General features: G+C 47.1%; 1 protein-coding gene and 1 long non-coding RNA gene across 2 annotated transcripts; one reads left to right on the plus strand and one right to left on the minus strand.

Moving 5' to 3' along the window:
* Window positions 1–10,443: 10,443 nt before the first annotated feature.
* LOC125940599 (uncharacterized) lies at window positions 10,444–11,771 on the plus strand. Its single transcript, XR_007463783.1, has 2 exons — window positions 10,444–10,621; window positions 11,638–11,771. It is a non-coding gene; the product is annotated as an uncharacterized LOC125940599 (long non-coding RNA).
* Window positions 11,772–18,521: 6,750 nt separating this feature from the next.
* LOC119431446 (uncharacterized) lies at window positions 18,522–22,252 on the minus strand. Its single transcript, XM_049656958.1, has 3 exons — window positions 22,109–22,252; window positions 20,395–20,671; window positions 18,522–19,450 (listed from the first exon to the last, which is right to left on the minus strand). The coding sequence occupies exon 3, from the start codon at window positions 19,427–19,429 to the stop codon at window positions 19,016–19,018; it is 414 nt and encodes a 137-aa protein (XP_049512915.1). The 5' UTR covers window positions 19,430–19,450; window positions 20,395–20,671; window positions 22,109–22,252; the 3' UTR covers window positions 18,522–19,015.
* Window positions 22,253–25,602: the final 3,350 nt, after the last annotated feature.

Consider the following 25,602-nt stretch of genomic DNA (forward strand, 5'->3'; position numbering starts at 1 on the left):
GAGCTTCACGATGAGTGCGCCAATGCTTTGCTTCATTTTATTAGTCGCTAAAGTACGTGGGTGTGCTGTTATTGCACGTGGAGTGAGCGCCACTGTCCAAAACTCACATCGCGCTTTTATCGGTTCATTAGTTCACAGCCAAGTTAGTACATCTTTATTTTCATGAATCTACATGTATTAATTATACCAAGCCTTGATGCAGCAGAATAGCTACATTCATTTCAATTATATGCATTGTTTTTGTCTGGCCTAATCAGGCATGCAACACTGTACTTGCACCTGCAGTACGACCTCCTGAACATCAGGATTACAGGATTTCCGTTGCGAGAACACTGGTACTCATCACAGTCCCCGATCACTTTCGAAGAGCACGCTGCTCTTCCACCATTTACTTTTTTCTTGTTCATTTAGATGGCACCGATTAACAGCAGCAAAAGAAACAGAGATGACTTGCTTTTGTTCTCCCTAATGTAACTATATCTTCAAGGAGCGAAGCTTTGTCCGCTTGGCCCAAACAGCGAAGAGAACTATCATGATTTCCTCTGTTTCCCTGTACAAGTCGTCCTTGTACTCCGAATATTTACCAGATTTCTCTTTCTTTTGCACTCGCCACACATCTCGACATTTTCGGGAACGCCGAATAAAAACGCTTTCCTCGACATTTTTTTTTTTTGCCTGAGCCCTTCATCCTTCCCCCTCTACACCCCCCCCCCCCCCCCCCATCGCCTACCTCCCCCTTGTCGCCGACGCGGCAACAACCGATTGATCTTGCTCTTCAGCCGGAGGCTCCTCTCTCCTTTCTTTATCTACTTCTCGCTGTCGTTATCGCTGAAATAGATGAGCAACCGGGAGAGAAAAGACGCTTCGGGAGCAATGTAGGGAGAGGCGAGACTGAATTCCCGATTTCCCCGTTTCAGTGTTGCTCTCTTCCCTGCCTTCATTCCTTTCCCAGCCACTCTTCCTATCTTCCCCACTACACCACGTCGTCCGTCCCGGTCTCTTTTTTTTCTGGACGCCTCCTTCTCGGACCAATGGGGAATGCCCACGCCTCCCGCGGGATCCCTTTATTCCTCGGGAGCGGCGGGCGGAGTCTTGGCCGGGCTCCTTGTAGCTCGAGCGAGGGAAGTGATATCGGTCGAGGCGATCCCGCCCCTCATCTCGGCCGACCCGTCCCGGGAGTGGCTCGTTTTTCGCAGCAGAAGTGGGACCCCCTTCCCTCCCCCTTTCCCGGAGCTTTCGGGAAAGCGATGAGTGGAAAGGGAGCTAGGGATCTCTTCGAGTGAGCAGCGATCGAACAAGGTCTCGGGTGTTCTCCCTACGTCGGAGATGAAGAAGGAGAGGAGCGAGGCGTGCCATCACTTCGCAGTGTTTCGGCGAGGTGGTCAGGTGACGCCATTTGAGGTGAGGGTAATGGAGGAGAGGGCTGACATTAACGTTTTGTGCTCGGGGAAGAGGGCGCATTCCCGTTTGGGCCGTCCCGGAGCAAGAAAAGCGCAGACCTCCGGCAACGTCGCCATTCCAGCTGCCTTTCTTTTTAATGCTTTAGGCGTCTGGAAAATTTTGCATGCAAAACTTCATGCGGAGAGGAAGAGCAAACAGCAAATGGAAGGCAATTAGTGGCACTGGTGATTTCGTGGTTGTCTCCTCAATGAAAAAGAAAGAAAATGAAAGAAGGAAATGTCGCTTGGAGAAATGAAAAACGAGCGGATGATATTGTCTATATCGGGCCGCAAAATATAAAAAAAGCTAAAGTACTGTTGATGTAGCCACTGTACCCTGCAGGGCCTACAGTTTGAAAAAAAAAAAGAAACTCGTTGTACAGAAATGACGACGGCTAACGGCCACAAAAGCGCCTACTGGAAGTTAGCGTGTACAGCGAGTTTATTGCTAGAAAAAAGCTAAACCTTCAGGCCTGCAATAAAGATAAAAGGAAGGATAAAACAGAATTGGGTCTTACGACAAAAATGAAACACGATAAAGAAGAATAAGGGATGTTAAGGTTTCTTATTAATTCTAGAATAAAGAAGTATGCGATCTAACACTACAAAAGAGAAAACCATATATCTACATCTGCCTTCTTCAAGTAAACCAAATAGCCACAGAGACGAACGCTCACTGCATGCCTTGGCCCTCTCAAACTGCATGACCGATCACAAACTCCGACATCTATCGCGTAACACCAGAGTGCCGTTCTCAAAGGGGAGAAACGTGGACACTGCAGCCTCTGACAGATTGGCGTCTGACGTCACCCAAACGTCACATGGCACCCAACACCTGGCACTCGTCGTCATTCTCTCCGAACCCCCCCGGGGGTGTGCGAAGCAGTTTTAAATAGTATTTAAACTAGCGCGACGTCATTCGAGGCCTGGTGGCCGGGAGTGTAGTAGGGGGTAGATGCAGGAGGATAGGGGAGGGGGGTGCTGGAGTTTGGTTCCGGGAGCCGTGGGGTGCGGGGAGCCAAGAGACTTATTTGTGCGTCGTGCCACGGTCGTGATTTGGTGGTCTGTGAGTGGGGTTTCCGCGGCCCAATCGCATCAAACGCTCTTCTGCTCCCACTGGCACGGTGCTGCAACTCCCCGGTTATTGCAGTGGTTGTAACTCCCGCTCAAAAATGTCATTGCCGCAACGAATTGCGTTCATATTCCGGACGCGTCAACTACACGGCGTCAGTATTCGCCACCCTTTCCTTAGGGCGTGAATGAACCGTCTCATTGTGCAGGACAGTTGATTTTTTTTTCTTACTTTAATTACTGACATCTCCCGCATGAAGGAATGTTTGGATGCACAGGGACATAGAAAAGCAAGCCCGCAAGCTGTGAAGTAGGTCTTCTAGAGCGATATCTGTTGAAGGTTGCTCTTCCAGATTCAGAGTTCCTTCATTCAAACTTAGTTGCACCCGTAACTGGCTCTCATCACCATTACCGTCATAATCACATGGACTAATTTCTCCCGAAAGCATTCTTCTTTTTATGGAATGTCTCTGAGTGTGGTCACCTACAGCGACAGCTGTTAAAGGTCGCTGCTTCAGATTAGCGGCTCCTTCAGCTGGTGTTGTGGCATTCGTGAGCAGTGCCATTATCACCACGTTTTTTTATCGTGGAACAATGTCGCCACAAAAGAGCAATCTTTGTTTTCCTTACTAGGTTTCCCTGTGAAAAATGTCTTCTATAAACTCTACAATAAACGAAGACGACTTAAAAGCACGGTCTTCTGCATGTTGCTCACGAAGTCGTTAAAACATTCCGCATAGATGGCTTGCGGGACTTAACATTGTGTCAGTTCACTATAGAAAAAGATATTTATTATATTTCGATGCATTCGTTCAGTTGCTGCAAAAGCACAGGCTCGACGAACCAGGGGCTGAAATATGAAGTCTCATTTTCAAATTACGATTACCAGATTGACTTCCCCTACGCGTGTCCCCGCCAAAACTGGTATCAGATGCGACTTCCCCGGTGAAGTTGCCCGTTGCCAGTTGTGGCGGACATAAAAAAAAAATAAAGAAAAATAGAAGAAAGAAATTAACCACGCTCACGGTTACCCGCCGACAGGCTCTGTCGATGCCACGCACAATGCAGTACTTGGCCAAGGGAAGTCACATAATACGCCGCTCGCATTTTGCACGGACTTTTGGGCACCCGACTCGAAACCTGGCAGCGGGGTTCGAAGCGCGGACGACGCCCCGTCGCTTTCAGCGGTCGGTGTTACTTTGCGCATGCGTGACCTCGAATGGAGAACCGGCGCCGCGTCACCGCGAACAGAACATGACGAGGCAAAAGAAAGAATTAACGCGTGCGCGACATAATGACAGAAAACAGGGGCGGCGGGTTGTAGTTCTGGCAGCGGACACCGCATCTGCTTTGGGGAGTTTCGCGTTCGACGTCAGACCCGAGTTCGCCGCCCTGCCGGCGCATGCGTATACGGTAGTTTAAAGAAGTGCTGAGAAGTTTTCTAAGCTTCCGCACGGTTTTCGTAAGTAAAATCGTGGCACTCAGCAAGCATTGATGGACAAATGGGAGCAACCTTCAAGGCTGTCTCTGTAACAGCCTTTATCTGACCACTGTCTTCTTGAAAATTTCTTTCCCTTAACGCGGTTCTTCGAGCTCGTTGGCTGAAAATATCTAGGTGTAATGAGTGGAGGCTCTTCGGTAAAGGATGGCGCTCTCTATCACTGGACCAGCGCCTCCTCTATTTGTACAAATCATGGTACTTCAATGACGCTTGAAGAATATATTTCAATCCGATAGCATTATAGGTGGACTTCGCCCTCTTTGGATGTATCACTGTCTGGCCTAATAATGTGGCTCGATCCCAAAGGCCGTGCGAAGTCATGCGAACGTCCCAAAGCGTTAGCTGCGACCAAGGAAGAACGTAAGAACCATGACGCACGCGCTAGACATTTCAAAGAGCGACTTTGACGCAATAGACGCATGCGTGCGATCGTGACGTAATGGCGGCTGTAGTGCTGGAAGACCGATAAGCCCATCACCACCATCTGTCCCGGATTTCAATGCGAAGCATCCTTTGCCTCATTCCTGACACTTTGCGGTAGTTAGGTGGGTAGTTGAGTTTCTCCCTCGCCTCGGTTTAATTAAAAAGAAAATAATGTTTGACCGACCGACTTATAATAATAATATAATAATAATAATAATCTTTATTTCTCTCTTTCCACAGAATACAGAATGAGAGCGGACGTAAGGGTAAAAGCCGCATGCAGCGGCTTGAGAGAACCCCATTACGCCCCACATGACAGTATGGCGAGGAAACAGCTTAGTTATGACAAACGCAGAGGAATACTGAAAACATTGAATACATTCTGAATTTGGAAACGTATAAGGGCAAAATACTTACAGTAGGGATCAGTAAGAAAATATACGTACAATATTGAGAACAGCCTTAGTGCGTTAACATTGTGTGATTTAACAAACAATAACGCAACATGCAAAAAAAAAAAGAAACACAGAATGAAACACCATCCATTAGTGCAGGAGCGGCAAAACACTAATTAACTTATTTTTGGATAATTCTTCCAATGAGATGTTATTTCGTTCAAGTGTGTTGAGGTAACAGGCAAGTTTATAGGCGCTTGATTGAAATCGGTACACAGTCCGACAGAACGGTGTAGACCAAGCCGTGCAACGGCGTACATTGTACATGGGCACATGGCTTTGAAGGTTGAATAGCGTCAACACATCTGCGTTGTTTGTTCTAATAGCATTCTTGTACATAAGAATTAACCTGAAGGCATAAAGATTAGGCACTTGAATTATGTTAAACTCGGAATAATAGTTTTCTGTGTGGGCATACCATGGTATGTTAGCAACCAACCTTATCGCACGTTTCTGAGTAACAATAATCTTGGATAAATTTTGCTTCGTACTTGTGCCCCAGACAGTGTGGCAATAGTTAAGTATTGGAACTAAGAATGCGTTGTCGATTAACAGTTTAATTCTTGTTGATAGTACATACCGTTGACGACTTAGCACCCCATTCACTTTGTTCATTTTTGATCGTATGTTATTAATTTGGGCATCCCAATTAAGCGATTCCGAGAAGGTTACTCCCAGACATTTGATACTACGCACGATTTCAATATAGTTGTCCCCATACCTAAGCATAATATCTTTTACAACTTTGTTTTTCGCTCGTAATACCATGGCTTTAGTTTTGCTTGTGTTCACCTTTAGGTAATTTTCCTGCGACCATTGATACATGTATTGCAAAAACTGATTACCTGTAGAGGATAAGTCATTTTCTCTTCTACCCGTAATGAGCACCGTAAGGTCATCAGCGTAGGCAGTAAGGTTCACCGGTAGCTTAGTGTAAAATATATCATTTAAGTAAACTAAAAACAGCAAAGGGCCTAAGATGCTGCCTTGCGGCACGCCCGATTTTATGTATTGGCCATCAGACAGAGCATCATTGTGTGCCACAATTTGTTTTCGATGTTGAAGGTATGACCGTATCAATAAATTAGGAATCCCCTTTATACCATAGTGGCTTAGTTTATTTACTAGCAAGTCATGGTTGATTAAATCGAAGGCTTTGGAAAAGTCAATATAAATTCCGAGGACAAGGAGCTTGTCTTCAAATGCATTTATGATGAGTTCCTTTTGCTTGAGAAGTGCCAACTCAGTGGATATTTTTGGTCTGAACCCGAACTGATCATTCGACAAAACGGAATGCTTATCTAAGAAATTAGTTATTCTCGTGTGAATTATTTTCTCTATACCTTTAGAAAGTACCGGTAGAATAGAAATTGGCCTATAATTTGAAAATTCAGAGGTATCGCCTCCTTTGTGTATCACAATAACTTTCGCAATCTGCATCTGCTTAGGAAATACTCCACTACTGAGACAAAGGTTGAATATGTATGTTAAGATTGGAGCTAACAAATCAATTACATATTTTAGAGGTTTTATTTGAAAACCGTTAATATCTAAAGTCCTACTGTTTTTAAGATTTCTGAATACAGAAATTATTTCATTTTCAGTTGTAGGGGACATGAACATCGACATCGAGACTCCTGGTGCTTGGTGAATTGGCGTGTTGGTCGAATGAATGGGAGAGCAGAGTGTATTTGTGATATTCACAAAGAAATTGTTAAAGGCATTCGAGAGATCGCGCCCTGTCAGCACAGCACCATCGCTCATAATGCAGTTTGGACCACTGTTGTAGTGACGTCCAAGTAGTTTACCTAGTTGATGCCATCGATGCTGAGGGTTTGTGCTAGAATTATCTGAAAACGAATAGCTGAAGTATTCGTACTTGGCTTGACGTAGTTCTTTGTTCAAGTTATTGCGATATTTCTTATATTGAGACAATTTCACGGGATCCTTGGATTTAACAAATTGCGCATATAGTTTCGTTCTTTTTTCTATTTTTTTCAATAAGGCGTTCGTAATCCACGGTTTCCTCGATTTTCGTTTGCGACAGCATTTTAAAGGAAAGCAGTTTTGATATATGTGTTGTATCTCAGTCATTAGTGCATCGTATGCAACATCTGCATCAGACAGGGACAGTATATGGGAGAAGTCGGCTGTACATATTTCATTACGAAAGGTGTCGAGGGCTTTTGAATCAATGCAGCGATAATAATACGCTGGTGATTCAGATGCATGTTTAGGGTTGGTATTAGCAATAAAAGCAAACACTGGAAAATGATCACTGATGTCAGTTATCAAAGTTCCGGAAGTTATAGTGCCTTTATCGTTGTTAGTGATAATTAAATCTAAAGTAGAGGAAGTGGAACAAGTTACGCGCGTTGGTACATTAATTACATTCACAAGAGCGTAAGAATCAAGTAATGAAGCATATTCTGTCGGCTCTGGTGACACGGTTCGCATATCAATATTCATATCACCGGAAAGGTATAGCACATGCTCATTTATAGACACATAATCAAAAAGGACTTCTAACGATGAAAAAAAAATTTTGAAGTTTTCCGTCTGGAGGGCGGTAGACAACACAAAATAGATTTTTGTCACTCTGAACGGTTAGCACTTCACAGTCCGGAGTGCAGAACGTGAAATTCTCAAGAATTGTTGCAGGAAGCGAATTCACAATTTGCAGGGATACACCACCACCTCTTCGAGTTTGCCTGTTATTAGCAAAGTGAGTATAATTGTCTAGTACAAAATATGTTGAATCATCGTGGTACCAGGTTTCAGTGAACATTATTGCATGGAACGAAAAATTAAGGGAAGTAAACAGGTCATGTATTTCGTCAGCCTTGTTGCACACAGAACGACAGTTCATATGAAAAAGAGCAATGCTATTCTCAGAGTAAACGCTATCTAGATCTGCGATAGAAGAAAGTTCGAGGCAGCTCATGGGCGTATCCATGTTTTTAGCTCATTTTACTCAAATCGATCGAGCTAGTGATCCTTAGTCTGGCACTGTTTTCAGATTTGCGGGCATAAATGTGCCCATCACGTACCCAAACAAACTTCCAGTTTGTTTCACGTTTTTTGGCAATGGCCTGTGCAAGGAGGCGCTTCCTTTCAGGACACAGGTGCTCATTGACGTAAATTGGCACAGATTCAGAAAACCCAAGTTCACTAGCCGTTAGTCGCTTTCGTTTTCCTTTCTCCAGCACTGCATTTCGTTTCCTTCGGAGTGCAAACTGGACAATAATGTTCTTTCCAGTTTGGCTTCCTGGTACTGAAACCCGGTGGCACACGTCAATGTCAGACGGTGATATGGGTTCCCCAATACAGTCACCAAGCTTCACCACGATTTCCGTCAGTTTTTCATTAGCATGCACTGGTATGCCTTTTATTTCTATATTGGCGTTTCGCGAATACTGTTCGCCGTCCGCGATTCGTGACTCGTTCGATTTCATTTGACTTTCTATCTGATCACAACGTGACTTTAGGTTGTCATTTTCAGTGCGCAAGCGCTTATTTTCTTCTAGAACTGCTTTCAGGCTGGTAACCATATCATCAAATTTCTCATCAGTAAACTTGAGATTGGCTTTTATTTCTCTGAGTTCATTTCGAAAATCTCGTTCCAGAGAATCTTTCAAATTCTTGAGTTCGATCCTGATTTCTCTTTTCAGGTCCTCAAGGGCACTTACCAATTCTTTACTTATTTTTGCCATGATGACCAACAGTAAGTTACAAGAAAACACTGGTATGGCAGCAGTGGCGTGGCACAATTTCAAGTGTAGTAACGAAGTTACAAAAGGAGTAAACAGATTTCACCAACCTGCAGCAAAAAGATACTGCTGTCAGTCCATGCGAATGATCCAGTGCTGTTCACGCCACTGCTGCCATTTGGTCGGTGTCCGACAAGGTCCCGGTATTTGTAGTCTTTTCGCTGATGACGTCAAGACGTTTCAGCAAACCAGCAGCTAGGAACAGTGCGCACGTTTCGTCTTGGGGGCAGCGCTTTGCTCGGGGTAGCGGCCGAAGGGCGAAAACTTGACCACACGTGGCAGGTAGGCCCAGGAAGTAGATAGGAAAAGACGGATGATCAGAATGAACTGATTACCGAGACCTGCAGCAAAAAGATACTGCTGTCAGTCCATGCGAATGATCCAGTGCTGTTCACGCCACTGCTGCCATTTTAGCATAGCAGCCCGGTGCTCTAAGCATTAGGCCACGACCGCAGGCATACGGCGCTCCTTTCAAAGCCGGCCAGCTTTGGTTTGGCTTGGTGCCTACTGGTATGGCTCAACCCACTACGGGGGATCGGCCATGAATCCGGCGGCAGTAGGTAAAAAGGGAAGAAAACTTCAATGAAATTTTGTAAATTAGGAATGAGTTATTCAATGAATACTAATCGTTAATATCAATTTTCAGGCTTTATTATTCGGGCGTGTTTTTCTTTGTGACAGCTCGCGCTCTGAAACGTCATGTTAGACTGCACTATCCCCGGAGCCGGCCCACTTTTCTCAGTACCGGGTCCTCGTTGCAGGCTACGTAGCAATTGTGCGACGTTGCGCTGACATCATGATCACCAAAGTTAATCGTGATTTAACATTTCTTCGTAGGAGAACACATGCCATCGTTGTGTGACACGCGCCAGATGGCATAGCTATAAAGCTTTAGACGCTGTTGATGTCAGTCTGTGTTTCTCACGTTTACGCTCGTCCGCTGCCTATGTAAAAACCAACAATTGCCATGTTAGCTCGCGTCGCACGGCTGGCGTAGTAATCATGCCGATGCCGCCGTATATGTGATCGTCTTAAACGTGATTGTCGTCATGCTGTTGTTGGTACAGCCACGTACGCTCGTGACCCACATATATATATTACACGACTACTCAATTTACACAAACACGTTGCTCAGCCTGCTACCGCTTTGCGCTGCCCCGAACAATGCTAGATAGACGGGTACCTGCAAAATGCTTCGCATAACGTCGATTCACACAGTACGTGGTATCTGCAGAATTTCTTTATAGCATTACAGGATGACTTTACCCGCTTTGGCGATATCTAACGGAAAACTGGATAGACAGTTTTAGTTACACGCACGTAGAGGCTTTGCGTACGTAGAGCTTCTACGTGTGAGCAGTGCGCATGCGCAGAACGTAGCGGCCGCGCGCTGGTCTCACGGACGTACGTTAGATTCGATTTTTTGCGTGCGTTTCTTGCGCACGTAGACAGCTTCGCGCGGGGGTTTCGCGAGGTCATAGAGAAAGAAATTCAACAAGAGGGGACACTCGGCAAAAACTGGCAACAGGAAGCACGTCACCATACGTCACGCTATACTTTTGACACCGAACGTTAGCTGCCGCGAGCATCGAAAGAAAAAGAAAGTGAACTTAAGTTAACCGGCATTCATTTATTTTTTTAATTCTTTGCCGCTGAAACTAAAACGTTTTGCGTATAAATTAACTTAAGCTTTGCGACTTATTTTCCTTGCCTTACCTAGCCACAGGTATGGGTGTTTGTATGGGTGTTCTGTGGCGCCAGATACATGCGTCATCCGCCAGACACTCCCCCGAAGCCAGCGAGGATGGCTGCGCGCGCGTTTGAGCGCTCGCGCGCGGCGACCCGTCTGTCTCATTCTTTTTTTCTTTTTTAAATGTAACCTGGTTTATTGGGCTCTCGGCGTATTCTTGCGTTCCTTCTGCACTGGGACAAGACACCACTGCACTATTGGACTATGGCAAGGTGAGAAATCTTGTTTCACAGTCTACGGCGCAATTAGGCTTACGGCACGGGACCGAGACTTAAGACGCAGTTAGCGAAAAACAGTTCGGGCATCCTGGCGCAGTTAATTTGAGTTAATGAATCGTGCTGATACATGTTTCCGACGCTTCCTAGGGGACTATTGTAACTTATTTCGGTTTTTGAGCCACACTGGCCGCACATGGGCGCCATGTCGAAGTTAGCGAGAACTCAGCCGTGGTATGTAGTCTAGTGCATCTTGCTAGGAGAAGTTTGTGCCGCTTTCTCTGACGCCAGACATTACTAAAAAGTAATTTCATTACTTTCTGGGGTACTTTTGAGGCACGCTGGCCGCACAGCGCGCTGTGACGCAGTTAGCGATAAGCAGCTCGGCCGTGGTGATAAAGTTAGTTTGGCGTGTAATGAATCTGAGAGGGACAAGTCTGTGACGTTTTTTGGGGCTCCGCAACAACATGTACTTTCTTTCGATACTCACGCCTGTTGAAAACGCAATGGGCGATTGCCAAGAGTGATAACATGGGGTGTGCTGCTGGTGCCGGCAGAACGCGCGAAGGACGAACATATCAGAAACTTGTAATTCAAAAATTACGTCTTCTATAAAGGACTGAAAAAAGGCATTGCACCCACGCATTTGTCTTGAGTGCCTGTTGCGTCCGTCTCTGTGTATGTCGCGTACCGTCGCGTCGCCCGAGGCCAAATTTGGAAACGCGACGTCGCTCTAGTATTTGTGCTGCCTAAGTGCAGGAAATAATGCCCGGAAATTGGGGAACGCTTGGAAATCAGATGTTTTCATATATGTTTGGGATGAGTCGGGTATTTTCTACGCCATGTATGTAAAAGCGAATTGCTTTTGTTTGTAATGCCGCCCATTCACCGCTTTCGCACGTTTCACGTCTACACGCAGTATTTCTATGTCTAAATACCAAAATGACTCATGCTTGTAACATGCTGTTACGTGCTTGGAAATGTAACATGCTTGTGATTTACTTTTTTTTCAGCTGGTACCGTCCGCTGGAGCTTCATACAGGAACTACTGCCTTACCTGCTGGGGTCACAACGTTGGATGAACGCACAAAAAGCGCGGAACGAACTTTTATATAGAGCAAAATAAATATTTCCTCATTGCACAAAAGGTCTTCCGTCTACTTTGTGAAATTGCACGTGGCACAGATTCGATGGGACTTTACGAGATCGTTCGCAATCATTTTTACTAAATAAACTGATTCTGCACGAAGAGCAAAAAAAGAAAAAAAAAAAAAGGGGGGGGGGGGGGGGGGGTTGCGCAGCCGGCGTGCTAGCTTGCGTTCAAAATACGCGCGCCCAAAACCGAAACCGGAAGTGATGCAAGTGATCGACACCGACCGCTTGGCACGCTGCAGTCAATTCGGCTGCTGGGCTCTATGGGAGTGTCCCCTCTTGTTGAATTCCTTTCTCTATGGCGAGATCACGAACAAGCGATAGCGTGCTGAGCGCGCGCAGATGGCTTGCATGGAAACACGGCGACAGGATGACTGGTCACCCATTTCATTCCATGTCAACGATGACAGCAGATAACGCTTGCACAACACACTTCCGGGCATTGCGGAGACGATGAACGGCCCGCATCAATGCACATCACTGGCTTCGCTGAAATACTCATCTTGAATTGAATTGGCTACCGCAGTGTTCATATTTTCTGATAGATGTAGCTACGTGGTGCGTCGCGTACGTCTAGCAAAAAGCGTTTCAGATGGCGTGCACGAAAGGTACGTAGACTGTTCACGTTTGCGTACGTGAAGTCTCTACGTACGTGTAACTAAAACTGTCTGATGTGTGCTGAGCGTACGAGAACTTTGATAAGTGAGTGTGCACAGGGTCGCCCGCGAGGCACGCGCGCAGTTGTCCAGACATCACAATCAACATAGCACACTCAACAGTTAGCGGGAAAAGTTCTAGCCAAGTCTTATTTCGACATTCGCTAGCGGATTTTTTTTTTTTGATGTTCATGGTAATGTTTCATGGGCTCGTTATGACAGGCGGACGTTAAATTCTTGAACTGCCACCGTCTATTACTAATTATTGTCTTCTCGTTCAGTAGAAATAGAAGATCAAAAGAAAAGAAAAAGTCGTTACACGATGCAGTCGTTATTAGGAAATCGAGGCAGATACGCGCAATTGTACGCGCTTCATATTTCATCTAGCATACCGCGTTGTTTAACACACGCCTGAGCTCGACATAAAAACATATACGTGTTCGCAAACAAACAGCTCAATGCTAGCGCCGCCTGGAGGCATGTCCATCCTTGTTCTGTTAGCACTAGTCGCTTCCCCAGCATGTCAAAAGAACCCGCCCGAATTATAACCTTCATACAACGGTCATGTTAATTGATCTTTGTCACACGTTCATTCATAATCTCCGTCACGCTTATCATGACCTTGTTTCCTGCGCTGAGGAAGTGATCAGAAAAGTGAATTTGTGGCCACCCAGGATTCGATCCCGCGTGTTCGATATCACGTCAAGCGAGGTCGCACCGCCCTCGTGCGGTCGTCGTTCTCGACTCCAACGTTATCCTCAAGCCGGTCATCACTGTTCCGGATGGCACTTCAAGGCTTTTTTATTAGGGTAATTCTTTAAGCCCTGTTTTTAAAAGCGAAGCGTCCTTTGCGAACCCTCGCGGATTTCGCTGACCATTGGCGGCGGCCGCTTGCAGTCTTGCCGAGTAGTTCACTGACAGGACAGCACTCGTATAACAAATGCGCTCATACGCAGCCCCATCTGTATTACTCCAAGAGGTATGCCGTCGACGGGGTTTGTTCTCCGAGGATGTACGCTATGAAACAAGCGGTACCTAAATATCCTCAGTGCTTTAAGTACACGCTTTGAGACGCTTATTTAATTTAAGTAAGCGAAGCTTTTCGTTCAATTGTCCCGGGATTTGGCGTGTCTGATCGGTAGGGATTTTTTTTTTTTTTGCCTGAGTAAAGTGGGCTGACCCTGGAGACCGCGCAGTAATAAACTGGGCTCATCCAGCAGGCAGTGTAACCCGTGGTCGCATAGATCACGTGGGGTAACACGAGTTGGCGGTCTTCACGTCTTGCCATTTTGCCGCCCAGGCGCGTAATCACTATGCTGGAAAACGTGGTACAGAATAATGGCATTCTTACAGTATTTGCGTAGGCGCTGGTCTAAAGCTTCGCTTCATCTAGATCCAACACGTGCGGCGGATGTGCAGAATTTTGTTTACCCCCTCTTTTTCTCTCTCTCTCTCTCTCTCTCTCTCTTACATTGAGAAATGTACGCGTTTGCGTGCGGAGCTCCGCGACTTACAAGGTGAGACCCATTTTTAATTCACTGCGATAAGCAGTTAAGAGTAAAGTTGGCTAAGCATCGCCTCTTTCTTTAATCTAGTTTCGAACACTAAGCTTATGACTTTACTTGCAACGTTCGAGTTCAAAGCCGGTCGCAAATTTGGCAGAATACCTTCAGAAGGGGCATCATCACAGCACATGTCACTGCTATTCATTTTGTTGTTTACTCCCCAACATGTACACGATCTAACGATCATAATCCTGAGAATGCGTTAGTATGAAGAAAAATCAGCAAAACACAAAGATTAACGCCGCGCTCTTGTCAGTTAAAATCGCAGTATTTTTTGTTTGTTTATTTCAAAGTGATTCAATTCATTGTCAGAACGTCATTGGTGTCCATCACTCCCGCTCATATGGCTCAAGCGACAAATTAATTAGGCAGCCCTCTTTTAGAAGGCTTTTGTTTAGGCTCCCGGTGTCAGCCTGTCTTTTGAACTCATTGATGCTTATCCCGTGCCACTAACGCAACTTTCGCGAGCCAGAAATGATGCTTTGCAGATTGTAAAAAAAAAAGGCCGGGGAGTTGTTCACATTTGTTTACCGCGGACGTCAATCTTGTGAACTGTCTTCAAACTTAACAAGGGACTTCTAATATACACGCAACTTGGAGCCAGTCTACCAATAATACTGCTACTTACGCGTGACATTCAGCTCAAAAATAAATTTGATGCATTGACGAAACAACCACTGGTTCAGGCTGGAATTAATCTACGTGTTCTTTGGCCACCCACGCCTCATATTTCCAAGTTATGTCGTAATTCCTGATTCATTTATGTTTTGGCATTTCTCTTTGATTGCCAAAATAATCCGCGACATTCAAGCGCCATCAAAACAAAAATTTCAACAAATATCAGCAGAAAGACAACGGAGCTTTTAAACCGACGTTTGTGAAGGTTACCGTGCTGAGCAAGGCATAGGCGGTAAGGCCGATGTTAAGCAGTGCATTCTGCCTTGAGGCTGACGTTCCCTGACTTGTAATGTGTCTCAAATAATAAACGAAATTAAATGCAAGGCTCTGACAATAGGCATTCTAACGAGAGCTTCTGCCATCCGAAACTTGCCGTACCGTCTGTTCACCTGGCAACAGTGCACGAAGCACCCACATTTATTCGCGAACACGCGTGAAAAGTTATCCACCCTCTCCCTAAGCCATGTGACCGCCACATTCGGGACCTCTAACTTCCCCCACCGTCCCGTCCCGACTACCCGCCTGGGCGCACGTAGGCACGCAAGTGAGGTTTTAACAAGTTTGGGAAAGAGGGAAGAAAAGGCAGCCGGCAGAGGTGGGGAAAGCTGGAGAGAGGGGTGCGCGCAATCTGTGTTGGGGGCGGTACGCAAACTCGCGTCGAGAGTTGAGAGGTGCGACTGCGACTCCATCTCACTAGTTCCATTCAGCGCTGTGAAAGGCAGCGCAAGAAGCCTCCACCGAATCGGGAACGCGAGCTCCTTCCTGCTCGAGTGGTAGTCATGCCTTTGTCGTCTGCTCGCGTGTCGTTCGTTGCCGTCTGCTCGACTATAGAGGTAGTGTTTTCTCATCAAAGCCATAAAGGCATTGATAAGTATAGCTTTCGCTGCTTTCCATGGAGAGTAAAGAAAGCCACGACCGTCACCCTGCACTTTACAGAAGTAAAGCCAACGCGATAGCGTTTGTGCTTGTAACCAACGCAACGAAAGTGTGGTGGCTGCTTGGCTAATAGATGACACGAACGGTGAGCTGACTAGGGTCGTTACAGCCGCCACACACACAACAACGCAGCACCACCAGCTACAGACCGAGTAAGTAGCAGACAGCAAGAAAGCGATGATACCATAAACTGGTGATGACCTGAGAATTCATTAGCTAGTCCACTGCTCTCCAACTCAAAAGAAAATCTCTGTAGATAGGCTAGATAATAACGTTTTCTCATTTCTGCGACGCCAAGGAGTAGGTGAATTGCTTTCCTAATCGCCTTTTCGCTGGAACTATGCTTTGGCGCGCGGACACACAGGCGCAGTACGGTTCTTCAAACGCAGCTTACACTGAATTCTTATGATACGTTCTTCTGGTTCTTAACGCGCTATATGTCGATTCGCATTGACGCGGATGCCTCTAGATTTTCGAGCCAGAGTAAACATGCCCCAGCCAAACGCTCAGCTGCTCCCGGAGCAAACGAACGATCCACGATATCGGAATTACGTCGATGTTCGTCTCGCTCCCAGTTCGAAGGTGACATCGCCTCCGAGAACTCGGCGAAAGAGCACGGCGCCATAATTGAACAGAGTGATTGTGTTTCGAGCATTTTATTTGGACGAGCCGAATCTGAATCGCACCGCGAGAGAGCTCGAGGTCGCCCGAAAGCGACCAGTCGAATGTACACTCTTTGTCAAAAGCATACAAGCTACGTTGATAACTACTGCAAGTCTCGACCGCAAGACTATTTATTGTAATTTCTGTGATACGCGATAACTTGCAACGCCCTCGCGAATGAAGAGAATCCTTAAACTGACGATCAACAGGTCTTATCTGTCATGGAGCGCCACGGGAACCGCGCCACAGAGCATATGGACGCATATCTTGAAGGCGGAGAAGCCCGTATAATAGCGTTCACTAAATCTGTACCATTAGGGTGACACCGATCTTAAGCTTCCACGCGGCAGAACAACCGGCGCAACATCGATACGTCTTGCAGCTGCGGCAGCGCTGAATGGAACTATACCAGGACGGGGAGCACACTTTACCACCAACTTCTCGCACAACACCACGTAGGGAAAAGCCAGCCGCCGCATGCCCGCGTGCCTCGTCCTCCTTTCCCCATTTTGGTATCCCCATTTCCCGTTCGTGCAGCCCCGCCGCGCCATATGGCAATCCGCGTTCCGGACGCCGAGCAATCGCCGATAGGGAGCGGAAGGCTGCGGCCGGCAGATACATATACTGTATACTGTCGCATGCGCGCCGCGTACGTTCGCGTGTACTTCCCCGTACAGTGCGCCGCCCACTGTAGTTACAGAATGGAAACCAGAGAAGAAATATGCATGACAACGGTGGGAGGAGAAAGGTCGAAGGGCGATCAGCTTTAGCCGGGAAGAATAGGGAAGCGGTGCCTTTGTTAAGCCGCCAGAGTAAAAAGAGGATTGAATATGATCGTGGCGGAGAACCATGTATACGTAACAACGTATAAGCGTGGACTGGGCACGCGTCAGTAAGCCCTGGACGCTCTCTAGTTAAAAAGGGAGTTTCTAAATTGGACGCTGACGAGGCTCGAATATGGCGGCCGCCGAGCGTCCCGACTTCGTGCGGAGTAGAGGGGAGTGGGAGGCCTTCTGTCGCCAGGATCGGGTGGCTTGCCTAATCTGGGAGTCAGGTGCACTGACACGGAGTGGGACTGAAATATTTTTCGTGGGGCGAAATTGTAGTACTAAAGGGATGATAATTACCAATGGTAACGTACTTCAGACTGGTATATTCTTTCAGGGCCCTAGCTATCTGTATTCATTTCGGATGGTTGATTGTTACTGACGAACTTAAAAGCCAGACATCAGTTTCCGTTTCCTGCAGTGCTCTGCACTGCAAACACTTGTACTGCATAAAATGCCGATTCTTTCTCGCTATTCCCGTAGCATTTGATACGCTAGTTATTGAATACCGGGCAATTGAGAAGAGCTTTTGAGAACATCACAGTGGAATGAACATTTCGCGTTGCTTCCGAAATTGAAGAGCGCCGCGTTAGCAATTGGTGCATCGTGTTAACATGACAATTAGAACCTCTCGGGTCACACGAGTGTTGGAATGTATATAGATCATGTACAAAAGTGCATTTCGAGCAGACAAATATTTTTCGGCGGGTCCCATGTTTATGCAGAAATAGGTGTTAAGCTCGAGCTTTCTTTGAACTTTGTGCTAATTGTAAAGCAAATGTTATGCAAGCGTAACGTTAGTGACAAAAGTTTTTCTACAAGCGGGCGCAAATACAATATGTACTTTAACGCAAATGTAACGCTAATAACGCAAACGCAAGGCAATGTTTATTCAGACCTCGCTGGTTTACGCAAAAGCAAGAATGCACTTGTCCCATTGCATCCACTTATTTCTCCACTCTTGACCGCTCCCGATGCCGATTCATCCGTCCTCTGCTGCCCAGTTCTTCAATTTTCTAATGCCGACTTCTCTTATTGCAAGCAGTTCTAATTGTCTATTCGCACACATGTGCAATAGGCCATACTTATTCTCGGATACTGGCCAGGAATGGGCACGTACCCAGGTGGCGCATGCGCAGTTGAGCATACGCATTGTCCCAAGTTGTCTACTCGCCAAGACAACAAGCGCCATCCCTCACAAAGTGGGATGACGAGGGAAAGAAAGCTTCACTTTAATAGACTTTAATTGGGACTGTATTGATGTGCGCTTTATTTTGCTACGTGAGCTGCTCAAGTGAAAGGTGAAACGTAGTAGCCGTCACTGTGGCTAGTACTGCATTAGCAAAATCGAACAACACTGTTCCAAAACGAAAAAGACAAAGAGAGCTATTCTTAGAAACACAAGATATGTTACGCCAGAACTTCATGGTGGACTATGATCTGATGGCGTCTCTGTCGCATAAAGAAAGGGTAACACCGCTCGAGGCATAAGACTAAGTCAGACTGGAGACAACAATGTGGCCTGTAAGATTACGTTCATAAGTTTGCGAGGTAGCAGTACATGTGGTAGACTGGATACTCACTGCAAATTACGATTTACAAGTAAAACAAGTGATGCGGAGCAAAACTTGGTCCCTATAGCACGCTGCCGCTCCGTGCTGTTTTCATATGAAAACGGAATCAGCCCAAGACAAGCGTGCAGATTCAGACCCCTTTAACGCAGTTTCTAATCAATACGAAAATTATGTTGCTCGAAGTGTACGCGTGGATGTCGTCTCCGAAGCAATATACTATAGAAAGCGAAATTGAAGTTCGATACATAGCATAAAATGTCATGCACAATAAATATTAGGCACTACCCACTGCAATAAACGTACTATAAAAGGGGGAAAAAGTAAAGACACCATGAAAGATCTAAATATGAACAGTCGTCCCCGGCGACCTGTCTCCAGCCGTTCCCGCAAACGACGTTCGGCTTCCTGCGTGCGAGGCTAGGAACAGTCCGTCAGACAACTTGGGGAACAGGGATCGCACAAACATGCGATCCATGCGTTGCTCTTCATCGTCCGAGCCCTCCGGAAGGTCGCAGCCCAGGTCCGATTCCTCCACCTCGAACCCCTGAGTTGCCTCGAGGTAGTGTCCTCGACGGTTTCTCATCAGCACCGCCTCGGCCATGATGGCACCTTCGTCGCCCAGCTGTTTGCCCTCGTCGTCGTAATCGCCGGGGCTCGGCGCGTAACCCGCTGACGCCTTGGCCCGCAGCAGGGTCACCGACACGGCCGCGAACGCCACGACGCCGATGACCAGGCCGACGCAGTACGTGATCATTTTGGTCACGCCCCACAGACCCTACGAGAGGCGTGAAGCCATGTTTGAAGGTTGCAGGTGAGCGATGAACTGGTGCACCGTCAAAGGCTCACATTCGTGAATCTCGTCATACAGGGACTATTCGAACTGTCCCACAAATTTCGCCCGGTACATCTCTTAGGGCTAGAAGCCGGTTTAAGCTACATGAATCTTCCTTAATGGAAAGCGGACACCCTACACTGCCTCCACAAGAATGGCAAACATTTACCCTACCTTAGCCTACTCTATCTTAGATTTTCAAGCCTTAACCTATATTGCCTTACCCTGGCCTACATCACCTTATACACCCCTGTCTAATCCAACCCCAACCCACCCTACCGTAGGTCACTGCGCCCTGCCTCCGCATGTTACTTTTCTTGTTAATGAGTAAAAAATTTTTCTGTACTGTCGTTATTTCAAAGCGTTCATTGTCTTTTACACCATAACAAGATTCAACTAACTAGCTCAGCAACAAGTAGTGATACCTTGCCTTACCCTATACCATACCTGGCTTTGAAATACCCTCTCTTGCCTTATCCTACCTTACACCAACCTACCCTGCCCTACCCTACCTTACCTTACGCTTCCCTATTACAGTGCAAATCACCGCAGCTTCACCTGAAACGGAAATTTCGGATACAGTTAGCGCGTCTTGCACCGATGAATACCTTGATAATAATGATAATCTGGCGAAAACGGACACTGCCTTCTCATTCCCCAGACTACCATACCGTCCCCTGCCCTGCGTCCTTATGCTACTTTACATCACCTTACCGCATCCTAAAACACCCTAATTAACCTACCCTTTGCTACCGTTCCACAGGCCTGCAGTTACCGATTCATCCATCGACCCATTTATCTATCTAGCTCTCTAGCACTGCACAGCAATGGCACTCATTTCGACGAGTACCCCCGGGCATGGAAGTTAGGTCAAGCAGGTAGCTTACCTGCGCCACAGTTTTGGAGTCGTGCGGCAGCAGGCAGAACCCGCTCTCGGCCGGCCGGTCGTCGGGACACACGCAGAGACCCTGCTGGCAACGGGCGCCCGCCGATGCCGCCTTGCAGTCGGCGTCCAGCGCGCACGAGACCCGAAGGCACGTGCGCTCGGCCGACGAGTGCGCGAACACGGCGCGGTAACCCGGCGAACAGATGCACTCGCCTTCCTCAGTGCAGGCAGGTGGAGTGGTTGCGCGGACAGGGCACGTCGAGGTTGCACTCGCCGACCTGCGAACACAAAACAATGTGGCATGTTTCGGTGGCTCACCCTTCACTAAACAAGCACGTGTCCTTCGCAAAGTTCAGACTATAGCACTCTCCTCGCCCCACTAATGCTCTGCAACTTCGGATGGTGTAGCACAGCTCACTGCCCCAATTGTCCGGAGATAAGGGCAGATACAGAACACATCCTGTACTCACGTAACACTGCCATCAGCTCTCCTTATTTCCCTTACCCTCCCCCTCCTTCCTGGAGTGCTTGGCTTCACTCGGACTCGGCGGATCATCGGTGGGCCTTAGCGTAGCAAGCGCTCTTCTTTACTGGGCCTTAGTGCTGGCCTTAAGTAAAGTTTTTTTTTCCTCGTCCTTCTCCTCTGTGGCAATCTGATAGGGAGTCCATATCATGCACTGAGCAATTCAGATTTTGCTGTGCGTTTGATCAAGACCCGTGAAGAAGAATATCTGCAAACTTTCAGTGACTCCCCCAGCTGTGAACTCATTTACTGCGATAGCACAATAGGCCGCCGCAACAGACATGGTCATCTTCTCAAGAACGATTTTGTGGTGCACCAAAATGTCATGCTCATTCGCTAATTCGCTACTGTGTAGCTTGTTTCGGCTTCCAAAATTCATGTAAACGTGTAACTGTAAAATCTGGACGCTCTGACAGTCTCTGTGGCGTGCAAGACCACGCACAAATTAACAATCGCCTCCTCTGCGTGATAGCGGAGTGGTTGGTGCGGCCACCTCCGAATTGCACATTACCGCGGGCACACCCGTTCGAATCGCCGCGGCGTTGGAGGGTGAAGTATGTACTTTCTTGCACCATTTGGTGAGAGAGAAGGTGGCTATGATGAAGTGACCTGATTAAGATGTGGTAACGTGATAACGCCAGCCTGGGAGCGGTGATAGTGCCGCCTGCTGTTGATCTCCCAGCGTGTCACCACGTAAGCTGTTATCTGTTGCCGCCGGTGACGTCACACCGGCCCTATATATACCGGGTGTTTCAGTTAACTTGTGCCAAACGTCAAATATATGCAGATGGCAAAAAATATGCAGAAATAATGGTAACGGGGACGCAGCTTCTGGCGAAAGCCTCCGCGCGCGCTGGGAGACCGCGTTGCTCAGCCCCGCCATCGAGGATCAACTCTGGGCTGTTCAGCGAGCCGAGGATGCCGCCAGGACTCAAGAACTCCTAGCCGTCACTTAGGCGGGACCTTTAGCCCATCCCACTAACTCGCAGAACTTACAATAAAGTTCTTGCTCCTCTTTCAGTCTGCGGTGTATCGTAATCGTGATGTATAGCACCGCGTAGCACCACTGGAACCCAGTGTTATTCGATGCGTCGAATGCCATACCCTACGAATGACTAATTTTCTCGCAGAACAAATCAATTAGCGGCAGCGAAATATAAGTGCATCTTCCGCGACAGCGAAGCGCACGCACCTTGCTCTTGCGACACTTGTTCTCGACGAGGTCAAAGTCACTGGCGCAGCGGCAGTGACGACCGATGCAGCGCGTGCTCTCGTCGGTGCATTCCGAGTCGTCTAGGCAGTCCACGGGCTGGCATATGCCGTTCGTCATCACGTGACCCACCAGGCACCAGCAGCGACCTATGATGACGTTGTTATGAGTGATTTACGCGACAACTGCTTGTAAATGCATGGTCCACACTGCCACAACCCCTGCACTATAGCTCACGTCTGTGCGTGAGTATGCTTCACCGTTGTCTTGTATTTTGCTTTCTGCTAAGTTGTCTCTTCTTGACTGTTTGTTTTTTTACAGCGGAGCTGTTATACGCTAGTTTCCAGCGGATCCCTGCGTGTGTAGACCGAGCGCGTAGACCAAAAACGCCGTAGCCTTGATACAAAGCGAAAGCGTATCGCCGGTGTGCCCCAATAGCGTTTAATAGCCAATGGGTGTGTCTCTGGCTGGTGACGTCACGCACTGCATTGGCACGTTATCTCAGTTGCATTCCTAGCCGTGTAATGGGTAGACCGCGTATTGTGCGGACCGAGGAAGAACAGCATGCCTTCACGCCCATTGCCGCTCAAGCATCATTACAGAACCATGGCCGTCTACCATAGCAACCACAAAGCTATAGTCAACTTAGTGACAAAATAATAAAGATGGATGGAATATGACAATTCATGTGATATGTGTCTTTATTTAAATATAGTTCATCATATATACAGCTCCGCTGGTCATCTACCTTCACAGAGTGGAATGGCACTATTTATTAAATGCGAAGCATTTCTTGGCGAACATTTGCTACTTTGACCGTATCTATCTAGCCGCCTACAACTTTGTGCTCTCATGGTCGTTTCGTTAACTTGGTATGTGCCAAAATTGACATACTATGACAAGAGTATATGACGAACATAAATGATATGTCATGACATGAATATCATGACATGCGTGTCATGTTGGTCATGACAATGACCCAGCGAAAAAGTTTAGCACTCAAAAACCACTCAAAATGATCCGGACGTGGGTACTAAGTGAAGGAAACACTACAGGATGCTGGTAGAATAGTCATGAGCATGACTAAGCAAACATGACAATGACTCAGCGAAAAAAGTATAGCACTCAAAAAACACTGAAATGGGTTCAGACGTGGGTACTAAGTGAAGAAAACACACAAGGATGCTGTTAGAAATCATAGTCATGAGCATGACTCAGCATAAATGACAATGACTCAGCGAAAAGATTAACACTCAAAAACCACTGAAATGGATTCGGACGTGGGTACTAAGTGAAGGAAACACTAAAGGTTGATGGTCGACGTCATAGTCATGAGAATGACTAAGGTTTTCGCCTTAAGGTCTCTTAGGTGTAGCTAAAGGGACTCCTGAGGACTTATGACATGAATGTCATGACATGCGTGTCATGTAGGTCATGAAAGAGCCACCTACGTCTTCGTGCTCTCATGGTCGTTTCGTTAACTTGGTAGGCTATCCCCCTTCTGCTCCGCATAACATCGATTCCCACAGGGCGTGGGATCTGCCGGCTTTTTTAGTCTTCTGTTTGTTCCACCCAGCAGGTTATGTTCGTAAGCGTATTTTCAAAGAATGTTCAGAGAAAGCGTAGCAGAGGTATCCATGTGAATCGTTGAAAATCATGAGCTCAGCGTACATGTTCTTAAGATAGTTAAAATTGTCTGTTAACATAGCGAAGGTCGTATTATTCCGTAGCATTTGAAAAAGATGGTGCACGAAGAGGAGATGGATACGACGCGGCAGGCTGCTTGCTGTAGCTGTTAACACATCGCCTCCGGTATCTACCGTTGTGCCTTTACATGTAAATCAGTTGTACACAGGTCTGTGTCTCATTCTTTCTCTTCGTGGCATTTAGTGGAGATGGTTACCAACCGTACAAGATACCTTCAACTGCCTCTGTAACTCATTGCGACGGCTTCAAAAGCTCACCTCCACCTTTAGTTTGATGTTCTTCATATCAAGTGTGTGGATACATCTGCAGACGTTCTTGGTGCACTGGCGTATTTTCACTTGCTTCAGGCCAAGTATAGGCAAGTGTGCGACCGGTCTAGTTGGTGTGCCATCTTGTCTAACGCACAACACGAGACAAAGGACGGCAAACAAAGTGGGACGAAGACAAATTTTACCAAACGGTTATCAGTAACCTCACAAGAGATAGCCTCTCACGTAGAATGTTTACAGAAAGGCACTCAACAACGTCATAGGACACAGCGTCTCACGTGGAGGTTTACCAAAAGACAATCAAAAACGTCGCAATAGACGGCTTATCATGTTGGGTTTAATTATAGTCAAACAGCAATGTCACAGCGTGCCACTGACCTCCCCCCCCCCTCCCTTCCTCCCCCCGCACCCCGTCACACCGAGTGAATAAAGGTGCGCAGCTATAGGCTGCAGCAATAGCTCACCCTGGTGGCAGGACGAGAAGGCGCCGTGCCTGTCGGTGCACATCTTGTGGTTGAAGCACTCCAGGGGCATGCAGCGATGATGCCTGAGCACGTGACCCCGGTCACACTCGCACTCGTGTTCCTTGCACATGGACGTCTTGCCTAGCTCTTGGCAGTCAGGATTCGAGTGGCAGTGCAACCGGCAGATGCCTGCGAGGACGCAGGACAGGAAGCACGGACTTGTATTTTATTTCGCTAGCATCAAAAGGTGACTATGAGGGCTTAAACAGCACATAACCGGAAAACGTTGTTTCATGGGCCATTGTGCGACACACATTGACGAAACCTCGCAAGTGTAGTACTAAAGCTGAGGAGTTCAATGAGTTCTCGTGAGCCAGCTCTTACTACTGCGCTTGCGCACGTTATGACACAATTACAAATCACAGTCGACAATATTGGACAAGACAGAGCTGCGCAGGAAGATGTAAACTTCAAGTGATGAACAGTTCTCAAACAAGGAACTGTCTCCAAATCCAAAGCTTTGACAAGAGGACTTGTATTCATCAGGGCCAAGGCGAAGACAAGTCCCGTTGTCGAAACGTCGGCTCCTGCCTTTGGCCTCCCTTCCTAGACTACTGCTGATCAATGACAATTCTGGCTGCATACAATAGCTCTTTTCTGCACATAAGATAATCGTTATTTTTTTCTGTCTTTTTGTGAGAGCTTCACCGGTAGAGTATGCCTTGGATCGCGCAACTACGCTACAGAATCATACAGCCTTGCGACCATGGGATCTACCGATGTCAGTGTCACCGCCTTCCACATGTTGTGCCGACCGTGCGAGGCGCATGTTCTTTCAGCCCATAAACAAGATGACCCCCACAGCGTGACTCGTTACGCTGCCTCTATTGACTTAGCCAGTATTCTGCCAACGACACCAAATGCCTGCAAATCTTTTTTTCTGAGCTCTCCCTATCTACAAATATTGAGGTGTAAAAATGTGTGGTTTATGTACACTAATGTCCCCCCCCCCCCCCCCCCTCCTCCGTCACGCACA

Source organism: Dermacentor silvarum, chromosome 10, assembly GCF_013339745.2.
Source record: "Dermacentor silvarum isolate Dsil-2018 chromosome 10, BIME_Dsil_1.4, whole genome shotgun sequence".
NCBI classification, from domain to species: Eukaryota; Metazoa; Arthropoda; class Arachnida; order Ixodida; family Ixodidae; genus Dermacentor; species Dermacentor silvarum.

What these genes read in the sequence shown, in the direction of transcription:
- LOC119431446 (XM_049656958.1), bottom strand. Translation starts at nt 19,429, where the DNA reads ATGATCACGTACTGCGTCGGCCTGGTCATCGGCGTCGTGGCGTTCGCG.